Source organism: Macrobrachium nipponense, chromosome 40 (assembly GCF_015104395.2).
Source record: "Macrobrachium nipponense isolate FS-2020 chromosome 40, ASM1510439v2, whole genome shotgun sequence".
Lineage (NCBI taxonomy): Eukaryota > Metazoa > Arthropoda > Malacostraca > Decapoda > Palaemonidae > Macrobrachium > Macrobrachium nipponense.
The window spans coordinates 21873792-21895053 of record NC_061101.1 but is presented as its reverse complement, the minus strand read 5'-3'; the positions used below and the strand labels follow the sequence as shown (position 1 = coordinate 21895053).

Below are 21262 nucleotides of genomic sequence, written 5' to 3'. Positions count from 1 at the left end.
ATTTCCTTGTGGAGTTGTATTGACAACATAAAGTAGGTGTAAAAAGTAAGGAGAAATGGCCAGGACATTAGGTTTGGAGCACATCAGGCCTGTACTCTAATTATAAAAGACTGGAGAGGAAAATAAATAGGTAAATCTTAAGGTTTCGAATGAACACTGATGTATTACAGAAGAGTAGAGTAATATATTTGTTTAAGCAGAGAAAGCCGGATAAAATGGCACCTAGTGAAACTAAAATGAAAGGAACTTTGATGGACTGGGAGTGATTATGTTTGTATTTGACAAGAAATACAGAGCTTAGAAAGGGTAGATTTTATGATGTCACGAAGGCTGTGGGGATTCGAGAAATATTATAAAAAAAAATTTCAGTTTTGGATTTGCTATGGTCGATGATGAGTCTTTCATGAGAAACAAGGTTTGATAGTAAATATATGCAGTCCATGAACAGAAACTAGTGAGTGATTATGTGAGTCTATAACCAGGCTGGTTCTGAGGAACGAGAAAGGCTTACTGTACTAGGTTACTTAAATCCAAAGGAAGGGGACAAAAAAGAAGAGATGCTTTTATTAATAAGTACGAAGTTCCTGGAGCAAATCAAGATGAACAGCGTCTTGGGGGAATTGTCCTCGGGAGAATGTTTTATTTTTTGTAATTTCTTTTATTTTTTGTAATTTTTTTACACGTACATTCATCATTATATTCGGAAAGGAATTTCTTTCATTTGGAAAATACTTTCCAAAGTATGTGTTAGCACAGAATTGATGAAAGAGAAAGTTGGTAAAAGGAATGACGAAAAGAGGAGTAACTGGAGGTTTATCTGACATTATCTAGATAAATTGAAAATAAATGATTTTGTTAGCTGAAGAGAAATGTTGAAAATACGGTTATGTTAAAATTACGTATAAGAAAAGTAACTTTAGCGAGCAATAAGTGAGAAGAAAAGCAAACTGGCCGAGGTTAAAGTTAATGAAGAGGAGCAATCAAATTTCATGGAAGGATCCTGGAGGCAGAAGGAAAAAGGTACCATTAGAAAAATTAACCTTCCTTTAGAAGAGGCTGGACCTATTTACATTTCCAAATGCAAGGTATAGCAGACGCAGAAACACGAACAAGGCCAATGAGATAACAATGCACAACAGTTTGGATGTAAAAAAAAAAGAAAAAAAGAAAAAAAAAGATTACGACAGCTTTTTTTATCTTTAAGAATGTAAGGTCATTCGGACCAGCTAAGAAAAATCGGATTGGAAATCAGAATAAAAAAAAATAAAATAAAGGGAAACATCAGCAGATTTGGAATTCTGAAAAAAAGTAAATGAGAAGTCAGGCTAAGTTGGCAATACAGGATCGGATCCAAATAGGTGATGGGATGATCATGTCTAGGGGAGGGGAAAAAAACTTGTTCATTTTCATCCTTCAGGGTAAGAAGTTAACGACTGAAAAAACTTAGAATATTAAAAATCAGACGTATAAATGAAAAAAGAAGCATAAAAAGTCGCATGTGAAGCGCTTTCACTCAGAGTAGAAACCGGTTCATTCGCGGAAATTCGTATCATTCACCACAGAGGCGGAATGGCGGACGGAATCTCTTACCTTTTAAGACAAATCTTTTTCCTTTTGATGGTGATGTTGGTGAGGTTGGGCTCCCGGCTGTGGGTGGTGATGTTCAAGTGGAGATTCACCAACACTTCCGCATCGACTCGACCTGAACACGGAAGCGAAATCCTGCGAAAGAACAAGATAATTCATCAATATATAGAATGATCGAAATAGCAATAATTTTAATGTAGTTTCAAATCATTAAAATAAGCTTACGGTTTCGGCTAAGGTTGATTGACACACTAAAATTCTTTATTTCGATATAATATATATATATATATATATATATATATATATAATATATATATATATATATATATATATATATATATATATATATAATATAAGGCTGGGGTACACAACTGCTGTTTACTACTTGAAGGTGAAATCCTTCTATTCCATAAGGACTGCAAATCGTTTATTTAAATCTGAAGTTCTTTGTGCCAGTCTTTGAAGAAAAGTTAAGCCTAGGGCTGGCCCGAAGGATTGGATATTTTTACGTGGCTAGAACCAATTTTGATTTCTTAGCAACGAGACCTACAGCTTATTCTGGGATCCGAACCATATCACATCGAGAAATGAGTTTCTAATCACCAAAAATAAATTCCTCTGATTCTGCGCTGGCTGTCGCGGGAAGCGAACTCGGGCTGCCAGATTAATAGTCGAGTAGTACGGAACCCACTTTGATATACTAACTGCAGACTGTGTTCTTTCAGTATTAATTTCTTTAATTTGATATTTGTCACTATAGGCCTCAGTGATTAATTGCTCTAGAATGATACTGTTATCATGAAAGCAGAGCACCGACGGACCACTGAAAGTAAACAAAAATTCAGAAGATATCTCTACAGATATCAGTTACATTGAGCGTATCTTTTCCATTTCGTCTGGCTGTAAAAATAACCTGTACTTTTAATTAAGCGAAATAAAAAAGAAAACCGCATAACTTCACTCATGCAACTTTGTATGAAGACACGATTATAAGTGTTATCATGGTTATATGTGTAAAAGTAAGGATTCAACGCACCGAAAAAAATACAAAATATTTGCTTGAACCAGTACTGCGGCGGATACACATACATGACATACCGTACACACACACATACAAAATATGTACGTATATATATATGTTATATATATATATATATATATATATATATATATATATATATATATTATATATTATATTATATATAATATATATGCACACACACACACACACAACATTACAAAACCTGTTTGAGATCAGCCAACGGAAAGCGAGGGTCGTCAACCTCACGGGAAAGGATTAATGAAATCACATGTCCTTCGACTATGCGTGATGTCGAGCTTCGACGAAGAATAACGCTGGAGACATAACAACCTCCCATGACGGACTTCCCCAAATCAGGACAGTGACCTTTACACAGGTGGTCATGTTATACTACCGAACAGAAGTATGTTTCGACTGGTTTCTATCTTAGCCTCCTCATATCTCTTCTTTTTTCTTCTTCTTCTTCTCAGCTTAATCATTAGTCGGCGTTGCTGTTTATAAAGAGCCTTGTCCCGATGTTTTGTCAAGTCTAACTTGACCGCTTATTTATTTTATCATTTGTTTGGGAAAATGTTCTAACGAACGATGTCCTTCCAGACTCCAATCCTCCCTGGACACATTCACATGTATGCATACATACACACACACACACACACACACACATATATATATATATATATATATATATATATATATATATATATATATATATATATATGTGTGTGTGTGTGTGTGTGTGTGTGTGTGTAGCTCTCTCTATATGTAATTCTATTGTATGAAGTAACGACAATGAAGCTTCCGCAGCCAAATGCAGCTTAATATGTTTTTATTTTTTCTTTTTTTTATTTTGTTGCACTGACGTAGCTACTCGCATAAGTTTTTGCGGAAAAGCGGTACGTCATTTACTCCAAATGTTCTTCTCAAGTTTCAAAGGTGATTTGTGGTGTGGGTGTAGGTGTACGTAGAGTTCAATATTAATTCCTTTATGCCACGAAAACTTATCGATTCTATTATCGTCTGTTCATACGCAACACTCCACCTTTCCTCGGATGAATGAGGATTTTATCTCGCACACTAAATTAGCCCGGTCAAGTGAGACTTAAAAACATTGGGACAAGGCTCTTTATAAACAGCAACCCCGACTAATGGATTAAGCTGAGAAGAAGAAGAAGAAGAAAGAAGAAGAAAAAGAAAAAGATGAAGAAGAAGAAGAAGAAAAGAAGAAGAAGAAGAAGAAGAAGAAGACGATATGAGACAAAGATAGACACCAGTTGAAACCTACTTCTGTTCGGTAGCATAACATGACGTGGATTTGATTAGTTTCAATCCTTATTTGCTGGAATGCAATTAGAAGTAAGAAGCTTAATGACATTTGATTACATCACATCATCACTGACGAAAGGGACAGGATACAATATCGGTGAAAAACAATAAAAGAAGGAGAAAAACTAATGAATGATTTCAAGCTAAACTGAAGAATAGGTTGTCTGAAACACAACCATACGTTTAAACAAAAGAATATAACGCTGACGTACCTTCAGATTCACCGTTTTATAATGTCAGAAATAAAGTTTAGAATAAATGATATTCGTTTACATGAATCTCTAATTTCTAGGTCAGGTTCAGCCCATAATGCTTAACACAAGGTTGGAGTATTCTATTGCTTTTAAATCATTTAAAAATCGCAAAAATTATGGCAATTAATGTATTTTAATTTAAATAAACTATTTATGGTAAAATATTGCATCTAAACTGTAATATTTTCAAAGCTTTATTCGATTCCTTTTTTGTCCTTTTGTAATTTCAATACACTATTTAGGGTAAAATATGACTAAAACTTCTACGAATTCAACACTAAAACATTGAAGTGACTTGGATTATCCTTGTCGCAATGTGATCACTTTATCAGTCCAAATGAAGAGGCAGGAATGTGAAGAATGGAAGCAAAGGAAACTAAGATAATGAATAATGGGCAATGAACCATTGTTAAGAAAGCAAGGGCACATTAATATGATCCGGGGTTATTATTTCTACATACGCAAGGAAAGATTTTATAATGTATTTCTTGTATTTCTCTTCGCTTACTTTTTTGTTTATCGAATATTCTTATTCGTCTTATAGTCTATTATCTATATAAAGTATTATTTTTTTACTGTTAGTAAGAAAACATCCAACATAAATATTGCAAGGATAACATAGCCACGTATATTTATACAGGCAAGCCTGGCTGGCAGGCTGTAGAAAGTCTGTTTGTTTGTATGGTATTTTTACGTTACATGGAACCAGTGGGTTATTCAGCAACGGGACCAACGGCTTTACGTGACTTCCGAACCACGTCGAGAGTGTACTTCTATCTCCAGAAATACACATCTCTGACTCTTCAATGGAATGCCCGAAAATGTAGAAATTCTAAAATCAGATGACGAGATGCTTTTCAACTTTTATGACAGACTTATTTCATTGGAAACACGGGGAGCGGAAGTACTAAATGTCACTGTCTGTGGAGAGACGCAGCAAGCACAGGCAGACCAAGGGGAAGGAGACAGTGGCTGTTTCATAATCAAACCGGAACGTGTTTAATGGTCTCGAAACTCGCAGTGGAGGCAGATTGTTTCTGCAAACATTAAAGCCAGATTCAGGGTTTGCATTTCCGCTGCGTTGATATCGACACGAATCCAAAACAAAATGACCTATGACTAACCTCGTTTATTACTGCCTACAGTGAGTGGTGTCAGACTTCTAACTCTGAGCGAGGATAGCAATTTGGAAAAGGCACCAATAGAATACGACAAAGGGACAACAGTTGCCAAAAGATTTTGATCTTTTACGAAGGGAATTTGAAATGAGTTACCACTTTCTCTAAAATTTTTGGGAGGAATGGTGGGTACACATTACTGAAACATAAAAATAACTCGAGAAGTTTTAATTGAATTTATTCGTTCATTAAGTATTTCACGACTTTTCATTATGCAGCTTTCCAGTCAGTCGTTTCATAAGCAGATCCAGGAAAATGAAACGGGTTGAGGTAAGGAATAAATAGGAATATTATAAAAATGGATCATCCAGAGACAAAAGAAAATAATGCTATGTTATTGTGTATAAATATGGAACAAAAAAAAAAAAAAAAAAAAAAAAAAAAGTTATACGAAACATAATAGAATATGAGTAATATATATATTTCCTATGGCCCGCCACTTCTCTCTAAGTGTACTTATGGATTATTTTATTTTAAGAGCCAACGTTACAGTTTTGCAAAAGTAGATTGCAATTCTGACGTTGATGACAAGGTGGTAAATAGGGCGCCCACACAGGTAAACAAATAGGGGACAGACAGATATTCAAACGGACTGCCTGACTACGTACTACACATCTATGCACGATGATCTACTTTTGCAAGATGTTTGATTAATTCCTTTAAACTGACAGTGTCAGCGTCACTGACATACTGACGAAAATGAAGAAAGACGAACTCCCTTCAAGCACATTCCTTCACATAGACAAATGGAGAGATTATGCTAAGCATATCTGAGTTTTACCAGACCACTGAGCTGATTAATAATAATAATAATAATAATAATAATAATAATAATAATAATATGCTTTATTTCGGCTCGGGGCCATATACATTGATTATACAAAATGCAGACGGTAGCAAACACAATCTAGATACATGTGAACATGATAAAATAGAAAAAGAAAATGAATAATCGGCACTTATCCACAAAGTAGCTGAGGTAGCATAAAAGCTAGTAATCATCAAATACTGGTAAATAACAGTAATAATATTGGTGAGAAAAAAACAAAAAATATGCATTGAGAGTAATAACAGATGGTGCATATATTAATATAACTCACAATTCAACTAGAGACCTTAGGTAGTTACAGTAGTCAGGTCCAGAGGGCTTAATACATAAATTAAATGTAAATAAAACTTTAACTTGATAGTAATCAACAGTAATAATGAAAAATTAAAATATCAGCAATAAATGTAATAATGACAAAAACTGCAGATGACATCTTGCCAATACAGAGATTAAGTCCTTTATCCTTTAGGGACAAAGGCCTCATTTTCCCATCTTTCCCACAATTTTGATTTTCTTCTTGCTTCACTCCTTAGGATGCTTTGTATGAGCGAGTTGCTGCTGTTCCACTCGGGTTACCAGACTGGACATTGTTCGCCTAACAATGATTTTTAAATTGTCCAGGTGGTTTTCTATGAACATCTGTGTGGCGGAGTGGTAGCGGGGAGTGTTTGTGAGGCGCCTCAGAATGTCATTGTGCACAACAGTGATGCGTCGCATCGTCTCTCGGGTATAGTTCGTCCAGAGGGAACACCCATAGATACTGTAGCAGTACGAGCGGAAGAGCAAGCAGTTTCACGTCTCGGTGACAGAAGGCAAACCTCCTTGCAATCATGTTGCCCGCTGCACATAGTTTACGACGCCTCTGTTCAATGTCTGCCGTATCTTTTAGTCGTCGGTGATAATGTGACCCAAGTACGGAAATTCGTGCACAAATTCAGCCGGTGGTTTCCGAGGAAAATTTGAGGTTCTGCAATATGCTTAAGCGATCTCGGGAGCAGCGACATGCATTGGTCTTGGTTCGTTGTAGATTATATCAAATTCCTCTGCATATTGGCGGCAAGTGTCGAGGAGTCGTTGGAGACCTTGCACTGATGGGGAAATCAGAACCATATCGTCGGCGTAACAGAGGTTGTTTATAGTTGTTTCATTGACAGTGCATCCGATTGAGAGCGAGTTCAGTTTGACGTTCAAGGCATCTGTGTACGTATTAAACAGGTATGGAGAGAGAATGCCCCTTGCCGAAGCCCGTTTAGGGAGCCGAAGGTGTAAGATAATACGTTTCCCCATTTGACACAGAATTGCTGTGTGGAGAACCAGCAATGTAAAATGCCAATTAGATATAGGGGTGTGGCCCTTTTATGCAGCTTCAGGAAGAGCTTCAGGTAGTTTACTCTGTCAAATGCTTTTCTCACATCTACAAAACAAAGGAAAACAGGAGAGGCTGATGATAGGTAGTAGTTCAGCAATTCTTTCAGTATGTAGATGCAGGTGTCGGTTGAGTGGTTTGCTTTAAACCCGAACTGGTTGTCAGTGGTGTGTAGAAAGGGGGGAGTCTCACTAGAAGAACAGACTCAAGTATCTTCGATGCGATCGTTGTGATTGCAATCGGACGGTAGTTGCCAGGGTCAGCTGCATCCTTTAGCTTGTTTTTGATTAATGGTATCAGGTGAACTAAGAGTAGGGAGTCTGGAAGAAACCGGTGAATTATGCACGCATTGAATAGGGCAGCTAGCAAAATGTAAATTATCGGATGGCAGAGTTTGAAGGCCTCTGCAGGAAGACCATCACAGCCGGGCGATTTATTATTAGGTAGGCTGTTTATGGCATCGCTGATGTTACCTGGCGTAAAACGGTCTGCAAAATGAAATTGAATGTTGTCAGTAAGGAGGTTATCTACATCCCTTCGGGAATCTTGATCATTTATGCAATTCAGGATATTGTTGAAGTGATCGCCCCACATACTTGCAATAGCTTCGTCTCCGACTGCTTCCCCTACTCTCTGTGATAGCTTTTTAGTTTCGGGATTTAAAGACTGGATATCTTTCCAAAGACGAGGATAATCACCAGATTCTAAGTTTCTAGACATTGCATCGGCTCTTAGTTGTTTTTCATATAACCTGCAGTGCTTAAGAGCAAGTTTGAACTGCGCTCTCGCCTGTCTCATTAGCAATGCAGTGTGCCCTTCCCTGGGGCTACCATTTTGCCTCACAGTAAAAACATTTCTCGTGAGTATGTATACAGATCTTTAACAGTCATTCCATCCAGGAATATTACGAGAATTACCTTGACGAAATCTGTAGGCAGTCCTGCCCGAAGCAAGCAAAGCGGAGATTATGTTCGAATAGAATTCATTCAGATCCCTCTTGTGGTGGTCATTTCTACAATTTGTGTTAGTACAAAGTAAGGCGTCTGCCGGTTGAACTATTGACCGCAACCTGGTTTCCGTGGTCGCTCTAAAGTATCTGGTTTTCTCTTGGTTTTTCTAAAATCCAGTTTACCGCACCTGGTGGGCGATCAGTTAGGGGGTTCACGGTAGGGAGGGATGGGGTACTGAATGACACCTGTAATGGGATGTGATCGTAGCCCGTTGCAAGGTCATAGCGAATATTGCAGGTCATAATAGAATCATGAAGTTGTGGGGATGTGATGCATTGGTCCAACCAGGAAGTTTGTAATAGCGTCCGCTCTATTATGTACATATGAATAAGAGGAGGGAGGGAGGGAGCATAACATCGCTAATTTGGAGAGCATGATTTGACAGAAAGCGAGTAAGTTCATTATAAAATTGTTTTGTGGGGTGTGAATTAAGGTCCCCTATTATACAAATATGATCAGCTGGAGAGTCATGAATAATAACTGTGTAACTCCCCTAGGATCATGCAGTAATGATCAAAATTATTGTTATTTTCCATGGCATATAAACATTGATAATTAGGATTTTAGAGTTCCCTATTGTCACTTGAAGATCCCCAGCAATCTGTCACTCCTGTAGGTCATCACCTTTATCGTATTGTCTAACGATTTGTGCCACAGGAAAGAAAGGCCTCCTTTCGGCGACCGGCTAGGATTTGGTCTGTAACTTGCATCGATGAAGTCGAGAAGGTTCTGAAGTCTTCATGAATTGAATCGCATATGGCAAGGTCATGTGGCCAGAGGAGCGTTTCTTGCAATGCAAGATGCCTTTGAAATTTTTACAGAACTGTTTAGGAGAGGAATGTTCCGCTTGAGGCCAAAGATATTCAAAGAGATTATGTTTAATGTATCCATGGCTACTTCACGAAGATGGGAGATGAATGCGCTGATCATTTGGGTGGATGGGGGGTTAGCCAGGGGGAGTGGGCAGTTCACTCGCCGTGGGCGGTTGGCTGGCACTTGCGGTGGAAATGACCCTGGTTGGAGTGTCAGTAAGTTCCCCTGGGGGTGGTTGATCCCGGATTAGTCTGTATCTTGAACTAATATATTAGGACCGAAATTCTCGCTTTAAGAACGTCGAGGTGTTGAAATAGGCAGGTAATCCTGTAAGACACTTTATGTTTAATCCTGCATGGGAGTCGTGGGAGATGAGTGGGTCAGAGCCAGTGAGAAACTTGATCTCTCTCCACTATGGCATCTAGCGTCACCGATGAGCGCAGATTGTGAATTACTATGTGACATCTCTTCTCATGTGTCGGGCGAGGTGAAACACGAATGTTGGGCTCCGTCCGGCGGCCAAACGGGAGGTTCTTCTCTTCTTTCTGCTTGTTTGTATCTGCCAGCCGCCAGACCCCTCATGATCAGTTTCATCTGCATCTACGATGGGGGTTTAGGGGGGAGAGATAGGGTGGGGAGGATTACGAGGGCTAGTAATCATCACCGGAGATATATCTTCCACCGGAGGTACTGGGGAGGAGAAGCTTGGGGATCAACAGTCCCCTCGGAACGGGGCACTTCCGTGTTGCTGGGAGGCGAGGAAAAACTGGATGCTGCAGTTCGTAGTAGTCTGGTGGCTATCAGTGCGATTTTGTCTATCGATCCCTGCACTCCTTTGATCGCATCCCAGATCCGTGTGAGATTATTTGTTTCCACAGTTTTAAGACTGTCTAGGATTCCTGTAGTCCCTTTGATCAACGTCCCAGATTCTTGATAATTTATCATTTGTCTCTTCAATTTTTTCTGAGTTTTTTCCAATTATATCTGAGAGAGATTTTGCTGTTTTGAAGGCATTTTCTGCCGTGTGGTACACCGCAGGTAGGCTTAGGTCAGCAGGGCCCTTTGGTGGCAGGTTGTAAGGGTCATCCGGCGTAGATTTCCACCGAGCAGGTCCTTAGCCACTTAGTGATATACGATATTTTTTTGTGAGAGGACAAGTTCTTCGCAGGATCGCTCCTTGAGAATGCTCTCTGGTATCAGATCTTTGCATTTCGTATATGCAACGTTGATTTCCTCATCGGAGAAGGCATCACTGACAGATTGTATAGCGGACTCGACGTCGGAACGGTTCGATTGGTATTGTAGATAAAAAAGACAATTGTTAGCGAGTACGGAACTTGTGTGTGGGGCACAGGCACCGGTAGGTGCCAGGGTCACTTGCGCAACGGTTGGAGGTTGGTCGGGTGACATTTTTGCGGTAAGGGAGGGGTCAAGCACTAACACATACACTGCATTCTTTTACCTACTTCACAGGACCAATAGGCCTCGAGTAGCTGTGATTTGAAAGATTTTCTAAGGCACTGATTGGAGCAGAGAGAATATTAGAATAACTGCAATTGCATAACACTCTCCGGCTTACACGCCGGGTATTACGTGGAGACACTATTAACACAATTGCTTACTATAAGAGGTATAATCACCAAGGGCGAAAAAACCCTTCTTTTCTGTGAAGAAACGCGAGAGAGACCTCCACGTCCGCACCCCACACACACACATATATATCATGGCTGGCCCAAAGGATTAGATATTTTTACGTAGCTAGGAACCAATTGGTCACCTAGCAACGGGACCTACAGCTTATTGTGGGATCCGAACCACATTATATCCAGAAATGAATTTCTATCACCAGAAATAAATGGAGAGATTAAACAACCAATATTCCTTCATGAAAATCTTTTTCGCGAGTAGCTGTTTTATATGAGGCCTGATTAAAATCCTTTCAACTATGCAGGAAGAGTTGTGATGATATGTCATTTATAACGGACACACTGATGGTAGGAAGATGGACAATATCTCTTCATGGGTACCTACATAAGCATGAGGGGCAAAATTTACTCCCCACTAAACTGAAATATTTCTAGTGAGGTATGAGCTGTGATGACAAGGTAAGTGTGGCATATACACTTCCGGCTAGATAGGTGCCTTGAATCTTACATACTCCTCATCAGCTACAGCTTCTAATTTATTGTTTTTAATCACAGCCCAATTTTGAGCCATTTCCTCCTTACATACTACTCCATTTCCTCATCAAACTCCCAAGGTTGTTGTGAAGCTGTTTTCACCCCTTCTATTTTCCTACTACAAGTGCTATTTTCACTTTTTTTTTTTTTTTTTTTTTTTTTTTTTTTTTTTTGGGGGGGGGGAGTTTTAATTCGAAATAATTTCCTGAAAACGTTTTAAATCGTACCTGTATTAGAATGTGAAGCTAATGAGGAAAGGGTAGCTTCATTTAAAATACGTTGAAAATTTTTTTTCCTTTGAAACATTATTACTCTTATTTAGAATACCCAAGAGGAAAATAATCTTCATTTCAATCTTCATGAAGATCCAGTAAGTAAACCGTATTCGTTGTTTCACATTGGCCTTCAAGGAGCATAAAAGCATAAAAATCTAAATTAAGTGAAATCCACTTGTAAGTAAGGTAATTATATATTTAAACGTAACTTCTAATGCCTAGCAACATCATACAAAAAGACGGCAGCTTACTCCCTCACGGGACCATTTGAGTTTATACATAGCTACAAAAGAGACGTCAGTAATCAGCGTCTAGTATTAATCTGAAAACTAGACCCAAACTGGCCAAGAAATGGCCCTGTTAAGAGGTTCAGCGGATTATTCATTTCCAGCTCCTGCTCTCCATCATGCTTGATAAACGACCGGAAATTTTTGAGGACGTAATGAGGAATCTGGTAATCGTAATTGCCTCGCAAAAAAAAAAAAAAAAAAAAATGCAGAGAAGAAGCAAACTGGGAAGATGTATACCTCGATGATGAGAGAAATATCCGAAGAGCACAATAATGATGATGAATGACACCCGCAGTACGATTAATGCAGACCCATGGGAGGGATGCCTCATCATTGGAACTTTAATCAATACGGATCATTAGGAGACGCTAATTACAACCAGCAATTATAACAGATTAATCATGTGCTTTCAGAATCTACAGTATTCCATGCAGGACGATCCACGAGTTTTCGTGGTAAATGAGAAACAAGACTAGTGATGCAAACTGCCATACAAACAAATATGCGCATTTTTACACACAGCTTTTTTAGTGTGTAAATTCGTGCGTGTGTATTTTCATACATAAATGCGAGGCATCCATTTCAGAGAGCAATTGAGGACGTATGTTCGATCGAATGAAATTGGAAAAAAAATATCAATGATAATTCACTGTTCATTTCTAGATTTCTTAAGGGACATCCACACCAGGAGACAGTTTGTTTGAGCTCTGAGGGGGGGGGGGGGGGGGGGGGGGGGGGGGGGGAGAATACATACACATCGTTGATCCTTGAGAGTGTCTCCAGTGTCGACAAAGATTGCAAGGTCCACCTCACATTGGACTCAAGTCATGGGGAAGTAAATGGGTTGGGCGAACACACACGTACATATGTACATAAACACACACACATATTTTAACAATAATAATACAGTTACAGCAACAAGGTAGCAGTGAACCTGCTCGTGCAATTAAAGACGTTAAGTAACAGTTAACCAGTCCGATATCTGGATGGGTGACCACCAATGACTCCTGGGTGTAATCATCACATAGGGTCCTTAAAGATCAGTGGAGTAGGGCAAGGGGTTAGCAACATTACTTTGAAATACTTGCTGTATATTGGATGGTAATATCTTCTAAAACCAATCCCTACAAGGGAAAAATGCGTGTATACACAATTTTATAGTTTTAGGATAATGTAGATTAGAGAATATACGTGGAAGTGACTCGCAATAACAGATTGACGAATTGGAAGGCACCATAAACTGAGGAGATTACAAGTGATGTGCTGCGGTACAGTAGTTGATACAGCAATTGAGTAACACGGGCGAGAGAATTAATTGATCCGCTGCAGGGAAGGTACCTGTGGTATGTGGGACTGCAAGAATTATAGGGGCACAAGACTGCTTAGAATACTAACTTACAGCCAAATTTTGAATGAGAAAGAAAGACAAATGACTAGAGGACTGACATGGATCAGCGTGAGGTTAGAAAGACAAAGTGTTTGTTATAAAACAGTTGCATGAGAAGTTTGAAATTAAGGCGAAAAACTGTATGTAACATTGATTGATCTAATAAAGCGACTGATGGAATTAATAAAGGAAATATGGAGGGTTTGAGGACGTGAGGTACAGAAGGTACGTTGTGGAATGATGACAAGTTTTAGTGATGGAAGTGATGCGTAAATTAGAATATGCAGACGAAAGTTGGAGTGATGCCAGCAAAATTTAGTGCAAAGTTGTGGGAAACGAAAATGAGTTGCGAATAGAGCGTGTACAGATTGATGTCAGCAGATGATGCAATACTGACTGGGGTTATAAAACCCGTAAAAATTAGTTGAAACATTTGCAAAAAGTAGCGGTTGACCTGGGGTTATAAAAACCCGGTTTTTAAAATTAGTTGAAATATTTGCAAAAGTGGTTTGACTTGGGTTAGAAAACCCGTAAAATTAGTTGAATATTTGCAAAAGTGGTTGACTTGGGTTATAAAACCCGTAAAATTAGTTGAACATTTGCAAAAGTGTGTGTTTGTGTGTGCGTGTGTGTGTGTGTGTGCTAGGGGAAGTCTGTATAAACAGTCATATGTGTAAGTATGCGTTTATTCTACAATTACTCAGAAACACTATGAAACACTTATTGTTATTCAGATCTTAGCGATTTTCCTGTGAATATTGTACCATACTACTGAATAAATACTGAGGCTTCCGAAACACTCTCAAGATAAGCATATACAAAAATCCGAAGAGATAATTGTGCTCACAAATTTGATTTATATCAAGTTCCTCTCGAGACATTCCAATATGTACTCAGGACCTGCAGGGCAGATGCAGCATTGAATTGAATTGCCTTCAGGGGATGCACAATTACACCAGAGGAACAATTTTCTGCGAGTTATGTTTGTTTCGTTGGGAGAGAGAGAGAAGAGATGACGATGAGGAGAGAGAGAGAAGATCGAGAGAAGAGAGTAAATAGCCCATTTCCAGGTAACAAGAATATGAATTACGGCAAATATAAAGTTCCTTTTGACAATTTGATAAAGACAAAATGAAACCCGCATTTTACTTTTCAGTAAATGACACCAATAGGATTAAAATACAAATAATGGTGCCAATATTAGCAAGAACGATTACAAAACGAGAGCAAGAATGCTCTATTCCTAAGTACCGGAGATATGACGATATAAAATTCCCTTATCTATTTCACCTATAAGAAGTGACGAAATGAAATAACGAAAAAAAGCAACAAAAATGGTCCTGGACTGACAGATGCTTCAGAAACCAACGCCCAAAGCTTAATAGAAACTTTCGAGCGAAACTTTCTGGAACTCCTTGAAAGCATCTTAAAATACTCTTCTTATAACATGGATCTGGTATTACGTCTTTTTTTTCAGGGTCTGGGAATTTTTCTCGAATATGCGATCGGCTGCGTCATTTTTACCTCCAAGAATGATGAATGATGTTTCATCTCCTCCATTCTTGGCCGATGTTTGCGTAATGTCTTTCTAAAAGGATTCTGATGTTATTTTACCAACTTATTTTCCGCTAGGCTGGAGACCCGTTTTTCCTCTTTCCCTCACCTCCCCGACCCTAGTCCCATAGAACAAACGACCCGTTTAGCTGGGAGAGAAGACGACAAAAAGGACAGTGGGTTCGTCTTCATCTGCCAGACGGTCCTTTCTGTCTATTTCCCATAATTACTACCTATCACTTATTCTTGTAAGCATTTGTGTTCGTTTGATGAAGGCCCTGGAAACAGGAGGAGGAGGAGGAGGAGGAGGAAGAAGGGACGCAAGTGAAATTCGTAGTTTGTCTGCGAATGTCGGTCGGCCCCCTTAGTGTTTCCAGCGTCCTCATCAGCTTATCTCGAAGTCTCGTAAAGTTTTTAAGTCGACGCAGCTTAGCGCACTCGCTACTACGCTGTCCGATTCGCTAAGTTTCTTACGTATCTCATACTTCCCCCATTCTCGGCTCCTATCTGGCACTCTACACCCCTCCCACCCGGGCCCCTCCTCACCCGGAACTCCCCAGCCGCCCCGCCCCCCCACCCCAGCATCTCTCCCACCAACTCCATTTCACAACTTATTTTGGCTCTTCTCACCTGCTGACTTAAGAAGCTTAAAGCATTCGAGGCTTGTTTTGAAAAGATGACATGGCGAGGAAAGTTAGATAGGGAAATGGAGAGAGAGAGAGAGAGAGAGAGAGGAGAGAGAGAGAGAGAGAGAGAGAGAGAGAGTAAATAAACAGTCAAACTTCTGTACCTGTGTCGAAACTATTTTTACTATTCATAAGATCTTAAAGGAGGATATACGATTTAGCTCTTCGTTTTCTTTCCCTTTCCCTTCTTTGTCTCTTTCTCTGTCAGTCTGTCTGTCTGTGTGTCTGCCAGTCTCACCCTCATTGCTTCCAACAGTCTAGGTTCGGTGATGATGATGATGATGATGACAGCGCAGAGTCCCAAACAAATCCCTTTAATGCCAACATCTTCAACTGGAGAATTGCCACCATCTTCATACACGTAGTTTCCAGAAGAGAAGACGACGACGACGACGATCCAGGACACGGAGAAAGAGGGAGCCAGTCTGGAACAGCAGCAGCAGCAGTTGGAAATGAACATTACCCAGAGTTCCCGGGAACTTGGTAACAACCCGAGCAAAAGAGGACCAACTTTCCTGGAGGCGAAGACAAAATAATCGCAGCTTCCTCGGGCCAAGATGATCATGGCGATGGTGACAACGATTAAGACATTGCTGCCGCTTCGTACCATTATAGGAAGATGCTCGGGCGGTTGGAAAAAAACGTACACACATACATACACAATGCCACGTGTGTACGTATGTTTGTGTGTGTATAGATGTATTATGTAATTTGTGTGTGTATGTATATATATATATATATATATATATATATATATATATATACACATACACACATATAGTATGTGTGTATGTATGTATTATGAAATTATATATGTATATCTACACACACACATATTATATATGTGTACTTAAGAGTGTTTAGACATTATTTACGTTGATTTGGAAACATGTATTATGTATATTATATATAAGTATATATACATACACATATTATGTATGTGTGTGTGCACTTACGTGTGTTTATATATTATTTACGTTGATTTAGAAAATATGTATTATGTACATTATATATAAGTACATATACATACACATATTATGTTTGTGTTTGTGGACTTAGGTGTGTTTAGACATTATTCACGTTGATTTCGAAACAAAGCAATGAGTTTATCTGCGTTCTTGTCCAACTGAACTTTCTACCTGCTATGAAGTCCGGGTCGTTTCTTTGCTAAATGCTTCTGACGTAGGCTTGATTTTCATAGTCTACCCCCCGTTACTAATAAATGATGAAGACACTTGAAAACGTAGTAAAAGTAAGTTAATAACAGAAGGCAATCACAGTTTATTACGTACTTTATTGCCCCCCTTCTATCTTATTTAAGATTTTAATAGCAATTGTCGTAGTTATAGTGATATAAATCCTATACAGTTACACATCGCCAATATCAATATGATTATCATTCAATCTCTCTTCTTTGACAGTTTCATAATCGTACCCATTTCCAAACCACGTCTTATGCTTTCCGCTTCATATATCTCTAAATACCCTCCAGTCACTCAAAAGGGGTTCAACCTTAACCATTTTGCTATTATTCCAGTTTTGGATATTACTTTTCATGTTTTTAATTTCATGTAGAGAGGGCCAACTCATAAGCATTGCCAGTTCTTCTTATGGCTCTTTGAAGTCTGCTCCTTGATTGTTTTAAAAAAGACAGAGCAACCTTCCTTCGTTCTCTAAACAAATCACATAATGTTTCCGGTGTTTTTTTTCTCGTATTGCATTTCAGGTCTCATCTGAAACATCCTTATTTTCTGATTTCTGGTATTTCTTTATCAGTTGTCAGATGGCTTTCTTGATATCTTTCATGGATATCTTTCCGTTCAACATTGACTGCAGCAGCAAAGCGTCTTCTATCTGCTTTAGGGTGTTGTCATTCAATGCTGTTCTCACATTCCAGGTGACTGGAACTGGAGAATCGAATTTAGGCCAAAAGCCAAGCACTGGGACCCATGAAGTCATTCAGCGCTGAAACGGAAATTGACAGTAAAAGGCTTGATAGGTGTCGCAGTAGGAAAGCCTCTCAGTTGCACCAGGCAAAAATCGTTAGAAGAGGGTGGAAAGATGGAGGCAAGAGAATATGAACGGGGGTACAGTGAAAGGGATGAAAGGAGTTGCAGATCCGTAAGTAATACCTGCATTGCACCACTTCGAGGACATTCCAGGTGTCATTTATTATATTTCCTTTCTTTTAGTATAAACGGACGACCGGTGATTCTTGGGACCCACCAATTATTTCAGCAAGCCAGTAAAATAAAAAAGTAAAGAAAAGTAAATAGGGAAGTGAACTAAGGAATAGTGAAAGAAGAGAAAAACAATGTAATACGATTACTTCACACCGGGTTGGCAGGGAGAAGTTATTATTGGACCCATACCTCCTTTTTCCTCAACCCCCCCCCCACCCCCAAAACACCAAAACCCCTGGCGGTTCCATTAATGATTCATGGGCTAACCTAACACAAATGCCACTCCTTGAATATATATTATGGCTTTGTCAGAATCATCGGCCAGTTTTTCCAGATATTCTTTCATCTCTCCTTGCGTTTCGTTTAATTTCGCCATCTACACTTGAGTACCTAACAAGTTATACCTTGTGTTCTTCAATTCCTCTGCATCTGTTTAATTTGTCGACAGATGATTTAATCAATAACAAAATCAAATATCATCTGTCTATTAACTCATTCCTTCTTCGCGTTTTATTCAAGGGATGACTGAAAACTAGAATTTTTTTTTATTAAAAGAAATATACCAACATCTATTTCACCAGACAAAGATTTGGTGTTCGGCTGTCTTACAACTATTCCATAAGTTTAAGGTAATCTCAATCTGTAGATTTGGTAATATGTCAGTTTTTTATAAAAGATCTTTCGCTTTATAGGGAAAGACATACATGGTATAGGAAATTCTAGTTAATATGACAGGTTCGTTATCTAATAAGATTCATGTCTATATAAAAATGTCTATCAAAAGATATCTTTGAAAAGTCATCTGAACATGTGTCCTTATTTACTGGTCCTTGAACTTAGTATACTAGAAAATTAGGGCTATGTGGATTGGGGGGGTGGGGTGGAGAGAGAAGGATGAAACCCTATTGTAAACCATCCTAGGGATCCCCACTATAACCCTGCCAAGTTTCATGCCAATCGGACTAGCCGTTTGGCCGTGATTGAATGACAGACGGACGGACAGACATAACGTCCATTACAGTATGCTTTACTTTTTCTAAACCAAAACAGATTATCACTATCTGCATTTTCAGAACTAGACTATATTTAATTTTTCTTTCTTCGTTCACCGTAACTACTTCCCACTAGTATCACTCTCTCCCCATTCCTTACTTTGACCCAAAACTTGTTAGCGAGGAAGACAGACTACAGATGTTGGAAATACAATCACATTCTTTCGGGCTCACTGCCTCACCCTTACGCCGTCACAAATACCGTCCATGGGAACTCCATTACAAAAGACACTTCTCTCGTAATTCTCCATTCGCACACAATCCCAAAGCGATACAGCCAAGGAAATATTGCGGATATAATCATAACTCTGTCTCGAAGAAAGGAGAGAGAGAGAGAGAGAGAGAGAGAGAGAGAGAGAGAGAGAGAGAGAGAGAGAGAGGTGGAAATGGATTATTCTTCTGCAGTTACAAAGAAAACATGGCCCTTTTAAGAAAGAAACCAGATTATTTTTTTTTTAGACTTAAAAAGCAGACGAAAAAACGCTTCTTCAACTGGTATAAGGCATAAACATAATTCTTTGAAAACTCTTATGCATAGCGAAAGACAAGAACAAAAAATCATTACTCTCATGTTATTCTTCAAAGCTTCATCTGTTTTAACTTTCTCTTGTTTTCAGAATTGTCAGTGACCGTTATTCAAAACCACTGCCAAACAATTACGTTGGAGAGATTCTGAACAGATGTGATGGTTTAGTTTCATAGACAAATAATGAATACAGCAAGAATATTGACTTGTCGGTTAATAGAATAGGAAAACTGACAACTTTCTTTTCTAATAATTATATATTGTATCTTTAAAAGCGTCAAACTGTGCCAAAACATCCGAAAAATGAAAATCTGGCGAGCTGACTATCTGAGCCTCACGCACTGCTCACTTTGAAACTAAGCCAAGATGGATGTTCAAGTCACTGGCCATGAAAACACGAAGAGGAAGTTTTAAAGTATAAAGCGAACCATCTTAAAATCCCTTATGCTTTTCATGTGTTACAGGACGTAATATCCCTAAATTGCCTGCTCATTTTCTTCAAAAAACGACCGGGAAATCCTTTACTGTACAAATGTCTGCAATATATCCAGACAAATTAGTAAAAGTTAATACAAATAACAGGCCTTTGCAGTAGGAACATGAAGAAACAGACCACACGTGTAGGACACCTCTTACGAATAGAGAAATGATAACATTATTAGCAATTATAATTTGGACTCTTTTATTACTGTTACACGTGTGTGTGTGTGGTGTGTGTGTGTGTGTGTGTGTCCAGATGTTCTTTAGGTACTTTCCCTTTCTTGGATCAAGGATGAGCTACTATGAAGAATATTTCCTCAGCATCTACCATTTTATATTCCAGCAAATACACAAAAATCAAGCCTAAGATTAAAGTGCGGACCAGCTACATTATAATACGACCTCATCTCCAAGGTACCCTAGAGATATATGCAATTTACAAGAAAGCGCTTAGTGCTCGTCTTTCAGTCTAGGTGACTGTAAAACTGAAAATCCTCACAACTTTGAAATAAAAACATTGAAAAACTAAGAACGTAGCCGAGTCACCCATTACCATCTCACACAAAAGCCTTCGGACAAATGGCAACCGAGCAAACGACCCTTCGCAATGAGACGTAAGAGCATCCGCTGGCAATCCATATCCGTTCTATGGCACATTAAGGGTGCCGTGTGCACTAGCGGGGATGCCGCATGTGGAATGTCAATGGACAATAGTATGTTGAAGGTTTGCGGTATGTCAAAGGTATGCCGCTGGCATTCAAGTGGTATGACGGTTTCCTTTATCATCCTGGCGGCTTTTTCCTCCTTGTGTAGAGCCGAAGAAAGAAGCCTGAAAGTATTTCGACATGTGGGTATTGTTGGACTGCGAAAGTCTCTTGAAAAACTGATGGCTGAAATACTTGATATCGCTACCTCGGCAAAAAATAAAAAGCTAAAACTTAGTGAGAAAAGACCGAAAGTAGTACTTATATAAAAAAAGTACTAAAAAAGAAAAAAGAAAGTTAAAACTTAGTGAGAAAAGATCGCAAGTAGTACTTAAAGAAAGAAAATAGTACTAAAACACCGACACTGGTGCTTAGAGACAAAACAAGAAGGTGTTTAGTTCGATAGTAAGGATAACGTTAATTGGAGTAAAAGACACTTAACACTGCTTATATGTGAACTAAAGGTTTATTATCAATGCTGTTTAGTTTAAAAAACGCCAGTATAATTGATCACAATAAAAACCAAAAAAAAATCAACGCTTC

At 38.8% G+C, this 21262-nt stretch overlaps 1 protein-coding gene across 1 annotated transcript in view; it reads right to left on the bottom strand.

Moving 5' to 3' along the window:
- LOC135211981 (tyrosine-protein kinase RYK-like) overlaps positions 1-21262 on the bottom strand; it is a 451093-nt gene that overhangs the window by 45484 nt on the left and 384347 nt on the right. The window contains exon 4 of the mRNA XM_064245244.1: positions 1595-1722. Coding sequence (XP_064101314.1) covers positions 1595-1722 — 128 coding nt within the window. The remainder of the gene's footprint in view (positions 1-1594; positions 1723-21262) is intronic.